The 13,950-nt window shown below is 48.9% G+C and overlaps 2 protein-coding genes across 3 annotated transcripts; one reads left to right on the forward strand and one right to left on the reverse strand.

The window, feature by feature from the left end:
* The first annotated feature begins 4,408 nt into the window (after window positions 1-4,408).
* LOC150043637 (3-beta-hydroxysteroid sulfotransferase-like) lies at window positions 4,409-6,876 on the forward strand. Of its 2 annotated transcripts, XM_090322228.1 has the most exons (4): window positions 4,409-4,483; window positions 5,028-5,122; window positions 5,690-5,867; window positions 6,567-6,876. In XM_090322228.1, exons 2-4 carry the CDS (start codon window positions 5,066-5,068, stop codon window positions 6,677-6,679), a joined length of 348 nt encoding a protein of 115 aa, XP_090178354.1. In that variant the 5' UTR covers window positions 4,409-4,483; window positions 5,028-5,065; the 3' UTR covers window positions 6,680-6,876. The 2 variants fall into 2 exon arrangements, with proteins under 2 accessions (XP_090178354.1, XP_090178355.1); XM_090322229.1 differs by lacking the exon at window positions 5,028-5,122 and having other exon boundaries at window positions 4,418-4,483.
* A 4,915-nt stretch (window positions 6,877-11,791) lies between these two features.
* Window positions 11,792-13,671, reverse strand: LOC150043638 (sulfotransferase 2A1-like). Its single transcript, XM_090322909.1, has 3 exons — window positions 13,577-13,671; window positions 12,831-13,008; window positions 11,792-12,106 (listed from the first exon to the last, which is right to left on the reverse strand). Exons 1-3 carry the CDS (start codon window positions 13,631-13,633, stop codon window positions 11,994-11,996), a joined length of 348 nt encoding a protein of 115 aa, XP_090179035.1. The 5' UTR covers window positions 13,634-13,671; the 3' UTR covers window positions 11,792-11,993.
* Between the last annotated feature and the right edge of the window lie 279 nt (window positions 13,672-13,950).

A 13,950-nucleotide genomic window follows, 5' to 3' on the forward strand; every position in this document is an offset into this window, starting at 1 on the left:
CCTATTCAGGAAAGTGCATGAGATTCCTATCATCTACTAACCAAAAAACCAGAGGTGACACTGTGCCTCAAATGTAGAGCTCTAAGGCTGGGAGTTTGGCCTAGTGGTAGCGTGCTTGCCTACCATGCATGAAGACCAGAATTCAATTCCTTGATATTACATATATAGAAAAAAACTGGAAGTGGTGCTGTGGCTCAAGTAGTAGCGTTCTAGCCATGAGAACGCCCAAAACAGTGCTCAGGCACTGAGGTCAAGCCCAGCAAAAAAAAAAAAAAAAAAAATGTAGAGCTCTAGCCTTGAGATGAAGAGCTCGGGGACAGCGCCCAGGCCCAGAGCTCAGGCCGAAGGACTGACAAAAAAATAAAATAAAATAATAGTCCAGAAGTAAAGCTGTGGCTAAGATGATAAAGCAACACTATTGAGCAGAATAACACAGGAACAGTGCTCAGGACCTGGGTTCAAGCCCAAGCCCTAGGACTAGCCAAAGAGAAAGACAAAAAAAAAATGAAGGGAAACAAAGAAAGGAGGGAGGAAAGAAAGAAAGAATGGAGCCTTTGCTCCAGAGGGAGGTCCCAATTCTCAGGCCCAGCCCAGTCCACCACAAGGCACACACTTCCCGAGTGCCATGCTAACTGGAGTTGTTGCTCCTGAACATCACAGACATGGGCTCCTGGGGTGTGAACATGCACACACACACTCAGGCACACACTCAGACACACCATTCACGTGCACACAAACAGACTCACCCCATCCCAGAGACGTGACAGCAGTATTTGTTGTTTCTCACATCTACAAGTTCAGGACGAGGAAAGGAAGTGTGAGAAACTCTCCCTGCCCGATAGCCTAGGAAACACAGGGATCCATGACCCAGGACCACGGCTGAGATGATGGAGCAGAGGGAGATTCCCAAGGAAAATAAGAAAAATAGAAGAAAAACGCATTGAGGAATTTTGGCCAAGATTTCTGAGTGGTAACGGGATGGAAGGAAGGACACAGAGACAGAAGTCCAGGCCTCCTGCTCAGCAATTTTCTAATATCCAGACTTCTTTTCAAAGAAAGGATTGGTGCATTGAAAAAAAGTAATCCTGTATTGAAATTTATTTCCTCTTGATGTTCTGCTAGGAACACACAATCGAGAACACAGAATGTCCTTTGAATGATTTCACAGTTGCCCAGTGAAAATTCCCAGGAATTACCCTTTTTTTTCTTGATTATCCAATGAGCTATACAGTGAAATGAAAAAGGTTAATCATTGGCTTCAGCACCTAGCGTGACATTACAGACTCAGCCAACACCAGCCCAGTGGCAGTCGAAGAGCCTGGACAAGAGCTGTACACACAGGGCTCTGCCATGGCAGAGGACTACGTGTGGTACAAGGGCATCCCCTTCTATATTAGGTATTTCAACCATGAAGTCCTAACAGCAGTCCATGAGTCATTTGTGGTGAAGGACGAGGACATCATCACAGTGACCTACCCCAGATCAGGTGAGCAGACGAGGCCCGGGCTGTGAGGGGAAGGCCAGGCCTGTGCCCACCCCCATCTGCCTCCCACCTGGGTGAGTCAGAGCCCGTTATTGAAGACCTGTGGCCCTGAGACAGAGCGCCAGCCTTCAGCACAGAAGCTCAGGGACAGCCCAGCTGTAGCCAAGCTTCAGGATTGCCACCAAATTTTTTAAAAGGTGATTTTGAGTAGAAACCTTGGGCTCTACTAGCAGAGATTTGCAATAGAGCAAAACCTTGATACATAAGGCTTTATAGTATGAAGCTAATTGAAAGGACCTCCAGGATATTGAAACAAAAGCCATATAACGAATGATTGTTGTCCTTAATGTGCTATGTTATTTCTCATCTCTTTTGCTGTCCCTTGGTTATATCATATTGTTACAGTATCTCACTTTGTTATCTGATATATTGGATATGCTTGTATTTGGTTATTTGAAATTGGATAGGGAAGGGGGGAAAACCGGGATGGGGGGGAGGGTAATGGGGACCAAGACATGTGAAAGGGTATCAATGTATGTGAATTAATGCACCTTGTATCTGGCAAATATCATATAACCCTTTTATTAATTACAATAAAAATATTTTTTAAAAAAGGTGATTTGGAGGTGCTCCACGGTATAATTATATGAAAATAAATGACTTTAGATTATTTGGAGAAGTAGTGTAATTCCCAATACAAGAATCATATGGGGCCATGTTTGGGAACTGGAAAACATGGGGTACATTCAAGGAGCTGGCAGGGCAGGCCTGGAATCTGGGGTTCAGGTGTGAGGAGCACTGGGAGAGGGTTGAGCACTTGAAGGACACACGGCAAGGGACATGTGCGGAGAATCCAGAGCCAGGGGTGAGCTGAAGGGATTTCAGGAAGTGCTCACAAGTGGATTCAACTCAACCATACACAGAGAAATGGCTGCCGACGCCAAAACCGGTTGAGAGACCAAAATCCAATATTACTCAAAGTTGAAAATACTGCTGACAGCTCAGATCCATGCTCCACTAGAATCAGGAAAGAAATTGTGTGTGATTGCACTCAAGTGCAAGGCAAGAGATTCCAAAGTCCTAGAGGAGAGGAGAGGATTATGGCAGCAGCGCAGATGACAAGCAAATCAAGATTCAGTTGATGTGGACAGCGTAGATTTATGAGATGTCAAAATGCAGATGCTGGGTGAGCAATGATTAAAATAAACTTGACACTACTCATCCATACCGGATTGTATGCTTCAGAAAGCTTGTAAAATATGCTTTATGGTATTTATGTTTTACCATTATAGTGCAAATATATATATAATTCATATAGAAATGACTGCTTTTCTCTCTGCCCACAGGAACCCATTGGTTGATTGAGATTCTCTCTCTGATTCACACCAAGGGTGATCCCAAGTGGATCAGATCTGTGACCATATATAATCGCTCCCCGTGGATGGAGGCTGTACATGGACACCAATTATTATTGGATAGGAAGGAGGGCCCCCCCCTCATCTCCTCACATCTCCCCATCCAACTCTTCCCCAAGTCTTTCTTCACTTCCAAGGCCAAGGTCAGTGGGTCGTGGACAATACCTACTCCAACAATGCCCTTTAATCCTGAGATGGAACACAGCAGGAGATCTGGCATTCTCCTCCTGTAGTTCATGGCGGGGCCTGAGCCTCCTTCATGAGGTTGGGGTTCTCTACACAAACCTCGTTCAAACCTGTGGATCATGCCAGATAATCCCTGACACATGGACTGGATGCACTCAAAGACTAAGCACACTGTATTTGAAGCCAACACCCATGGCTCATGCCTATCATCCCTGCTGAGAGGTTGGACATGAGGGTCAATGTAGGAAACCATCCAGAGAAGATAGACCAAGAGAATTATCCTCAATGAACCACCAAATGCCCTCCCCAATCCAACCTGGAGACTGTGGAGGAAGTGGTAGAGGGTCAGCCACAGGAGAGAAACACAGGAACAGTGCACAGGCCCTGAGTTCAAATTCCAGGAATGGCAAAAAGGAAAGAACAAAAAAGGATTAAAACTGAAGGGTGCAACGTTGTTGGTTCTGAGTCATGGGATCTGATCCCTCGCCTGAATGAACACAGGTGCAGTGAATGATCTCCTGACTCCATTTCTACTCTGGAGAGAGGTCCCAGGTTGTCCTGGCTGCCCACAAACAGGGCACACACAACCATGGCGCAATGCTACCTAGATTTGTTGGCTCCTGAACCTCACAGAATTGGACTCATGTTTTGTGAACTGTCTTTTCCTGTGTTACTTGACTCCCTGTCCACAATCTTCCGATTTATGGATTTATGAACATATTATCTTTATGTACCAATTCTGGGACTTGAACTTGGGGCCTCGGTGGTTTCCCTGAGCTTTTAAGCTCAGAGCTGTCACTCAACCACCTGGAGTCACACTTGCACTTGGAGTTTTCAGGTAGTTAATTGGAGATAGGAATTTAATGGGCTGTTCTGCCTGGGATGACTTCAAACCACAATCCTCATATCTCAGCCTTCTTAATAGCCTAGATTCCACAAGACATTGTCTAATGTCTACCCTCTTCAAATACTTTTGCCAAATGACTCCTAAATCTATGGTTAGCAAAGGCAAGGCAGCCTCTGCTTTCCTGTATTTTCTAGAAAAATACAGCAGATGTGTCCAGACAAGGCTGGATACCTTTATTGTTTCATTCCTGGTAAGTGATGTGATGGTAGGAACTCAGGGAAGCATTTGACAAATAATACACAGCTAAAAGTCCCACAGACACTGTGATGCTTCACACCATGGTTCTACAATTTCCTAAACACCGAGAATGTGAGAAATCATGGAATTGTCTTTGTTTGTTGAATTCTCTTCTTTCTCCATTTCAGGTGATCTATGTCATCCGAAATCCTAAAGATGTTCTTATATCTGGTTATTATTTGCGGAGTTCGGCAAAGTTAACTAAGCAACCAGAGACATTAGAACAATTTTTTGACTGTTTCTTGCAAGGGAATGGTGAGTATATTGGGAAGAGGGCATAAAGGATATAAGGTTGGTGGAGGACCTGGCCCAGGTTTTATTATAAACCTCACCATCTGGGGTTCAGTGCTTCCTCATCCTAGAATTCACTTGTGCTGAAGGCAGCAGCAGACTTAGCCAGGATGGAAGCTCCCAGGCTTCTGAGCCATGTGCCTTGGTTCTAGCCTTAGAGCTGACCCTGGAACGGCTACTCAGCTGTGGAAAGGATGGCTCAGGGCCAGCGAGGCCTGCAAGGCGCTCAGCGTGGGTTCTGTGAGCGGCTTCAGGGTTCAATGCACTGGGGAGAGGAGTAGGTGCTGCCTCTGGGTGAGCTGCCTCCCCTGGGGCAAAGGCTGCTCCACAGGGGAAATTGTTTGGAAACCAAGTCCTGGTCCCCAGGCTCTCTCTTTACACCCTCAAGAAGAGGCTTTATTTCTGAGTGTCACCTGCTGAAGGTGACAGGGACCAAAGCCATCCGTGCCAGGACACAGAGTTGGGGGAATGGTGGGGACTTTTCATGGCACCCCGCTGTCCCCTGCAGTGGCTTACGGGTCCTGGTTTGATCACGTGCGAGGCTGGATGTCCATGAAGGATAAGGAGAACGTGCTGGTGGTCAGTTATGAGGAGATGAAAAAGGTAATGAAGGATTTTCCACACTCCACTCACCACACACGCACACACACACACATAGGGTTCATCTCACACTGACAAGCATCTCCATCATGTTGTGTTTCATTCCTTCCAGCATTCCACTCATCATCGTTTCCTTTGTTACTGTCGTTTTTTGTTGTTGTTGTTTTTCAGTGCAGGGATTTGAACTCAGGGCTTGAGCAGTGTCTTGGACATTTTTGCTCAAGACTAGCCCTCTGCTCCTTTAGTCGCAGGGCCATGTCCAGCTTCTTCTGTGCATGTGGTAGTTTACAGGGGAACCAAGTGCTTTGAGCAGGCAGCCCACACTCCCGGCCCCTCCTCTTGTTTATTTGAGTTTTGAGGTGGAGTCTTGAACTCAGCTCCAGACACTGCTCTTTAGCTGGTGTTGTACCCACTGAGCCACGAGTCCATCCCACATGCCACTCATCCTTTCATCCTTTCTGTTGCCAATTCCTTCTGCTGTCCTCCCCTCTCTTCCTGTTCCTCCTCCAGAGACCCACTCCCTGTTATCTTCCTCTCATGTTTGTGGCCTCCCCTTTTTTCTCTACTTAGGACCTGAGGAACACGGTGGAGAAGATCTGTCGGTTCCTGGGGAAGGCGCTGGAGCCTGCTGAGCTGGACTTGGTCCTAGAAAACAGTTCCTTCCAGGCCATGAAGGAGAATGAGTTGTCTAATCTCAGCACTGCGCCCAGGGAGTTAATTCCTGAGAACTTTATGATCACCAGGAAAGGTAAGGAGACACCAGAGCAGGATGGGCTGTTGGCCTGGGTAGGCAAGTCCAGTGCTCCAGACACAGGCTGAGGATTGGCTCCAGCCAAGGACTGGCTGGTGGTTCATTCAAGCCTTGTGAACACTGTAAGGGAGCCAGGTTCCAGAGGCTCACGGCTGTGATGCTAGCTACTCAGGAGTTTGTGATCTGAGGATCACAGTTCAAAGGCAGCACAGGCAGGAAAGTTCATGAGACTGCTTCTCTACAGCTAACCACTGAAAAGTCCAAAATGCAGCTGTGACCCAAGTGGTAGAACTTTAGACGAGCAGAAACACCACCCAGGCCTTGAGTTCAAGCTCCTGTGTGAACATACACTTACACACCCATGCACACACATTCACAACAGCCACACATATTTATTACATAAGAACTATCAAATCTACCTGTATCCACAGAACACATGTGCACATATGTACAGGTATATTCTACTCTATTATATAAGAACTCTACCAAATACACATCTACCCACATGCACACAGAGATATTTTAGTATGACAGAAGAACTGTAATGTTAACACACACACACACACACACTCACACACACACAGCATTTAATTCTATTTGGTATTATACTGATACGTGGACATTGGGAGGACATAAAGGAAAGGTGCCTTCCTGCCCTGGTCGCATCTGCTGCTAGCATTTCTCCATGGCCTCCAGGTATCGTGGGGGACTGGAAGAACCACTTCACCCCAGCCCAGATCCAGGCCTTCGAGGAAACTTTCGGAGAGAAGATGGCCGGAGTTCCTCTGGAGCTGTTCCCCTGGGACTGAGTCCAGACTCCCCTGTGTGTCACTGGGGAGGGGATCATGGCATAAAGCTGTCACTCAAATCTGGAGGTCTCCATCTTGCCCTTGCTCCTCTGATTCAATCACCAGGACCAGTGACAGCCCCATGCAGTGACCCACACCAAGGGACCCGAGTGTGTTCTTGCTGAAATAAAGAAGGCAATGGAACTGGGCTCTGACAATCATGCCTTCGTGTTGTGCTGTGCAGAGGGGACCTTACTGGAAGGCCAGGAGTTGGTCCCTTGTGGGGGGACAGTGGCCCCTCACTGCAGGAGGCTGCCCGAGGCTTTGCTGATGTTCTCTGGAAAGGGTTCCTTCCTTCCATTCATCCCCAGGGTTGCTGTCTGCTCCTTCCACACGGGACAGCTCCCACCCTTGAGTCCAACAAATGGAAACACCCACCAAGCAGGTGCTCAGCACACTGCCCGGGGATGGGCATTGGGAACCTGTCTCCCAGCCATGCAGCGCTCCTGCAAAGGCAAGCATGGCTGGCGCCTTCCCAGGGTGACTGGTGGACTGGAAACGTCCTCTGTGTGAACCATGAGTCCTGAGAGAGCACAGTGAAGAAAGGAGGACGGGGATCTGGGGGTGATGGGGGCGTGGCCAACCCACCCACGGGCAAGAATCATGGAAAGATGGTGGCCAGCTAGAGCAGCTGTCCCCGTTTTCTCCATGGCGTCTGATGGTTCACCAATCCCTCTTGCTGTTGTTTTAGGTTGGGGGCTGTGAGCAAGTGTACTGGAGGCTGAACTTAGGATTTTTCCCTTGCTAGCCAAGGCTGTATTACTTCAGCCACACTCCCAATTCCATCTCTCCCCCTCCGCCACCTCCCTCTTTTCCTCCTCCCCCTTCTTTTCGTTCCTCCTGCTCCTCCTCCTCCTCCTCCTCTTCTTCTTTTTCTTCTTCTTCTTCTTTCTCTTCCTCCTCTTCATCTTCCTCCTCTTTCTCTTCCTCCTCTTCATCTTCTTCCTCTTCCTCCTCCTCTTCTTCTCCTTGTTCTCCTTCTCTTTTCTCTTTCGATCCTTCTCCCTTCCTCCTCGTCTTCTTCTTTCCTGTTGTGGTTCTTCAAGGAGCTGACATACCATGAACGCAGTGTCTTTTGAATGATTTCACATTTGTCCAATAAAAACCCCGAGGATAGTCACTCTGCTCATGTTCTTTATCATCCAATTACTTACACAATGAAATGCAAAACTTTAATCATTGGCTTCACCACCTAGGATGACATTACAGACTCAGCCACCAAGCCACCACCCACCCAGTGGCAGTGGCAGAGCCTGGAACAAGAGCTGCACACACAGGGCTCCGCCATGGCACAGGGCTGTGCGTGGTACCAGGGCATTCCTTCAGGTTCTGGATTTCAACCCTGAAGTCCTAACAGCAGTCCATGAGTCGTTCGTGGTGAAAGACGAGTACATCATCACAGTGACCTACCCCAAATCAGGTGAACGGATGGGGCCCCGGCTGTGTGGGGAAGGCCAGGCCTGTGCCCACCCCCATCTGCCTCCCACCTGGGTGCGAGTCAGAGCCCGTTATTGAAGACCTGTGGCCCCAAGGCAGAGCGCCAGCCTTCAGCACAGAAGCTCAGGGATGGCGCCCAGGCCCTGGGCAAGCTACAGAATTGCCACCAATTTTTGAAAAGGAGTTTGGGAAGTGCCCCATGGTATAGTAGCATAAAAAGTGACTTATAGTATTGGAGAAGAGGCATGATTCCAAATAAAAGACTCATCTGGGCCATACCTGGGACCTGGAAAACTTGGGGTACATCCAAGGAGCAGGCAGGGCAGGCCTGGAATCCCGGGGTTCAGGTGTGAGGAGCACTGGGAAGGGGTCGAGCACCCATGATACCCCAAGGTTCATGAGCAAACAAGTTAGGGGATTGCACCAGGCAGGGATGTGTGGGCACTCTGCCTGGGGTGGGCAGGCAGGGGAACCCAGGACTTCAACTGGGGGACAAAGTCCTGGGTGATCTGGGCAGGTGTTTATTCACTGCACCGGGTTCAGAGTCAGGTCACCGGTGCCAGATCCCCTGACACTGAAACAATGCGATGTGACTTTGCTTTTTTTTTTTATGTCAGTCCTGGAGCTGGAAGTAAGAGCCTGGCCACTGTTCTTGTGTCTCCTTGCCCAGGCTGGCCCTCTGCCACTATATACACACCCCCACGTTCCAGTTTGTGGTTGTTTTGTTTGTTTTTGCTGGTTCATTGGAGATAAGAATCTGCAGGCATCTCCTGCCTGGGCTGGCTTCCAACCTTGATCCTCAGATTTCAGCCTCCTCAGTAGCAGGGAGGGCAGGCATGAGCCATGGGTGTTGGCTTCAAATACAGTGTGGTTAGTCTTTGAGTGCATCCAGTCCATGTGTCAGGGATTATCTGGCCATGATCCACAGGTTTGAACGGGGTTTGTGTAGAGAATCCCAACCTCATGAAGGAGTCTCAGACCCCGCCATGAACTACAGGAGGAGAATGCCAGATCTCCTGCTGTGTTCCATCTCAGGATTAAAGGGCATTGTTGGAGTAGGTATTGCCCACAAGCCACTGACCTTGGCCTTGGAAGTGAAGAAAGACTTGGGGAAGAGTTGGATAGGGAGATGTGAGGAGATGAGAGGGGGGCCCTCCTTCCTATCCAGTAATAATTCATATCCATGTACAATCTCCATCCACGGGGAGCGATTATATATGGTCACAGATCTGATCCACTTGGGATCACCCTTGGTGTGAATCAGAGAGAGAATCTCAATCAACCAATGGGTTCCTGGGAACAGGGAGAATAGTAAACATCACTCATTTCTATCTGAATTATAAATATATATATGCAGTATAATGGTAAAACATACATACCAGAAAGCTTTCTCTTTTTTTGCCAGACCTGGGCCTTGAGCTCAGGGCCTCTACCACTTGAGCCACAGTACCACTTCTGGCTTTTTTCTGTGTATGTAATACCGAGGAATCGAACCCGGGCCTTTATGCATGCTAGGCAAGCAATCTACCACTAAATTTTACAAGCTTTCTGAAGCATACAATTGGGTATGGATGAGGAGTATCAAGTTTATTTTAATCATTGCACACCCAACATCTGCATTTTGACACCTCATAAATCTACACTGTACATAGCAACTGAATATTGGTTTGTTTGCCATCTGCCCTGCCGCCATAATCCTCTCCTCTCCTCTAGGACTTTGGAATCTCTTGCCTTGCACTTGAGTGCAATCACACACAATTTCTAGCTTTCTTTTTTTTTCCACTCAAGTGTTTCAAATAGCACAATGTCTTGAAACCAGAGGAGCGTGGATCTGAGCTGTCAGCAGTATTTGCAACTCTGAGTAATATTGGATTTTGGTCGCTCAACCTGTTTTGGAGTCGGCAGCCATTTCTCTGAGTATGTTTGGGTTTATCCACCTGTGAGCAGTTCCTGAAATCCCTTCAGCTCACCCCTGGCTCTGGATTCTCGGCACATGTCACTTGCAGTGTGTCCTTCAAGTGCCCAACCCTCTCCCAGTGCCTTCACACCCGAACCCCAGATTCCAGGCAGGCCCTGCCAGCTCCTTGAATGTACCCCATGGTTTCCAGTTCCCAAACATGGCCCCAAATGATTCTTCTATTGGGAATCATGCCTCTTCTCCAAATAACCTAAAGTCACTTATTTTCATGTTAATTTATCATGGAGCAACAACAAAACACCTTTTTAAATATTTGGTGGCAATCCTGGAGCTTGCCCAGGGCCTGGGGACCATCCCTGAGCTTCTGTGCTGAAGGCTGGCACTCTTCCTCAGGGCCACAAGTCTTCAATAACGGGCTCTGGCTGGCACCCAGGTGGAAGGCAGATGTGAATGGGCACAGGCCTGACCTTCACCTCACAGCCTGGGCCCCATCTGCTCACCTGATTTGGGGTAGGTCACCGTGATAATGTCCTCGTCCATTACTGTGAACGTCTTGTGGACTCCTGTTAAGACTTACAGTTGACATCCATGAGTGGAAAGAAATACCCTGGTACCACACAAAGTCCTGTGCCATGGCGGAGCCCTATTTACCCAGCCCTTGGTTTACACTCTGCCACTGCCAATGGAGGCAGCTGGAGGTGGCTGAGTCTGTAATGTCATCCTAGTTGGCAAATGCAATGATTGAAGTTTGCATTTCATTGTATAATTAATTGGCTGATGAAGAACAAAAAGACAGTGACTGTTCTCGGGATTTTATTGGACAACTGTGAAACCATTCAAAGGCCGCTCTGTGTTCATCAAATGTCAGTTCCTACCAGAAGCACAAGAGGAAAGAAGAAAAGGGAGGCAGAGGCTGGAGGGAGAATGAGGTGGAGGAGGGGATCAGGAGGAGGAGGAGAAATAGAGGAGGAGGAAAAGGGAGGGAGGGAGGGAGATGAAGACACAAAAGAGGGAGAGAAAGAAGAAAAAGAAAAGAATAAAAAGGGGGTCCAGGTGGGAGAGAAGGGGGAGAGATGGAACTGAGAGTGTGGCTGAAGCAGTAGAGCACCTGGCTAGCAAAGACAAAATCGTAAGCTCAGCCTCCAGTACACCTGCTCACCGAACCAAAGAGAACAGCAAGAGGGGTTCGAGCAGTTACCATGGAATGATCAGAATGACATGGAGAACTTGGGAGAGCTCACCCCGCTGGCTGTTCTACCTGGCCACCATCTTTCCGTGATTCTTGCCCAAGGGTGGCTTGGTCATCTACCCCAGCAACCCCAGCTCCTGGTCCCCACTTTCTTCACTGTGCTCTCTCAGGACTCATGGTTCACACAGAGGACGTTTCTAGTCTGCCAGTCACCCTGGGAAGGCACCGCCATGCTTGCCTTTGCAAGAGCGCTGCATGGCTGGGAGACAGGTCCCCAGTGCCCATCCCCGGGAAGCGTGCTGAGCACCTGCTTGGTGGGTGTTTCCATTTGTTGGACTCAAGGGTGGGAGCTGTCCCGTGTGGAAGGAGCAGACAGCAACCCTGGGGATGAATGGAAGGAAAGAACCCCTTCCAGAGAACATCAGCAAAGCCTCGGGCAGCCTCCTGTGGTGAGGGGCCACTGTCTCCCCACAAGGGACCAACTCCTGGCCTTCCAGTAAGGTCCCCTCTGCACAGCACAACACAAAGGCATGATTGTCAGAGCCCACTTCCATTGCCTTCTTTATTTCAGCAAGAACACACTCGGGTCCCTTGGTGTGGGTCACTGCATGGAGCTGTCACTGGTCCTGGTGATTGAATCAGAGGAGCAAGGGCAAGATGGAGACCTCCAGATTTGAGTGACAGCTTTATGCCATGATCCCCTCCCCAGTGACACACAGGGGAGTCTGGACTCAGTCCCAGGGGAACAGCTCCAGAGGAAGTCCCGGCAGTTTCTCCGGTAAAGTTTCCTCGAAGGCCTGGGTCTGGGCAGGGGTGAAGTGGTTCTTCCAGTCCCCCACGATGCCTGGAGGCCATGGAGAAATGCTGGCAGCAGATGCGACAAGGGCAGGAAGGCACCTTCCCTTCATGTCCTCTCAATGACCGAGTATACATTGTAGTGTTTTTTATGAAATAATATTAAATGTGTACGTGTGTGTGTGTGTGTGTGTGTCTGTGTGTGTGTAAACAATGAAGTTCTTCTATCAAACTGAAATGTCCCTGTGTGCGTGTGGGTATGTGTGTATTTGGTACAGTTCTTATATAATAGAGTTGAACATGCCTGTACATATGTGTGCAACATGTGTGTGCGTTCTGTGGGTACATGTATATTTGATAGTTCTTAGGTAATAAAAATGTGTATCTGTTGTGAATGTGTGTGCATGGGTGTGTAAGTGTATGTTCACACAGGAGCTTGAACTCAAGGCCTGGGTGGTGTTTCTGCTCAAGTCTAAAGTTCTACCACTTGGGTCACAGCTGCATTTTGGACTTTTCAGTGGTTAGCTGTAGAGAAGCAGTCTCATGAACTTTCCTGCCTGTGCTGCCTTTGAACTGTGATCCTCAGATCACAAACTCCTGAGTAGCTAGCATCACAGCCGTGAGCCTCTGGAACCTGGCTCCCTTACAGTGTTCACAAGGCTTGAAGTGAACCACCAGCCAGTCCTTGGCTGGAGCCAATCCTCAGCCTGCGTCTGGAGCACTGGACTTGCCTACCCAGGCCAACAGCCCATCCTGCTCTGGTGTCTCCTTACCTTTCCTGGTGAGCTTAAAGTTCTCAGGAATTAACTCCCTGGACGCAGTGCTGAGATTACACAACTCATTCTCCTTCATGGCCTGGAAGGAACTGTTTTCTAGGACCAAGTCCAGCTCAGAAGGCTCCAGCGCCTTCCCCAGGAACCGACAGATCTTCTCCACCGTGTTCCTCAGGTCCTAAGTAGAGAAAAAAGGGGAGGCCACAAATATGAGAGGAAGATAACAGGGAGTGGGTCTCTGGAGGAGGAAAGGAAGAGATGCGAGGACAGCAGAAAGAACTGCCAACAAATAGGATGAGTGGCATGTGGGATGGACTCGTGGCTCAGTGGGTACAACACCAGCTAAAGAGCTGTGTCAGGAACTGGGTTCAAGGCTCCACCTCAAAACTCAAATAAACAAGAAGGAGGGGCCGGGAGTGTGGCCTGCCTGCTCAAAGCACTTGGTTCCCCTGTAAACTAACATGCACAGAAGAAGCTGGACATGGCCCTGTGACTAAAGGAGCAGAGGGCTAGCCTTGAGCAAAAATGTCCAAGACACTACTAGACCCTGAGTTCAAATCCCTGTAATGAAAAACAACAACAACAACAAAAGTCAGTAACAAAGGAAACGATGATGAGTGGAATGCTGGAAGGAATGAAACACAACATGATGGAGATGCTTGTCAGTGTGAGATGAACCCTGTGTGTGTGCGCGTGTGTGTGTGTGTGCGTGTGTGGTGAGTGGAGTGTGGAAAATCCTTCATTACCTTTTTCATCTCCTCATAACTGACCACCAGCACGTTCTCCTTTTCCTTCATGGACATCCAGCCTTGCACGTGATCAAACCAGGACCTGCAAGGCACTGCAGGGGACAGCAGGGCACCATGAAAAGTCCCCACCATTCCCCCACCCCTGTATCTTGGCACGGATGGCTTTGGTCCCTGTCACCTTCAGCAGGGTGACACTCAGAAATAAAGCCTCTTCTTGAGGGTGTAAAGAGAGAGCCTGGGGACCAGGACTTGGTTTCCAAACAATTGCCCCTGTGGAGCAGCCTTTGCCCCAGGGGAGGCAGCTCACCCAGAGGCAGCACCCACTCCTCTCCCCAGTGCATCGAACCCTGAAGCCGCTCACAGAACCCACG

This window comes from Megascapheus bottae, chromosome 31 (assembly GCF_031878675.1).
Source record: "Megascapheus bottae isolate mThoBot1 chromosome 31, mThoBot2.hap1, whole genome shotgun sequence".
Taxonomy (NCBI): Eukaryota; Metazoa; Chordata; class Mammalia; order Rodentia; family Geomyidae; genus Megascapheus; species Megascapheus bottae.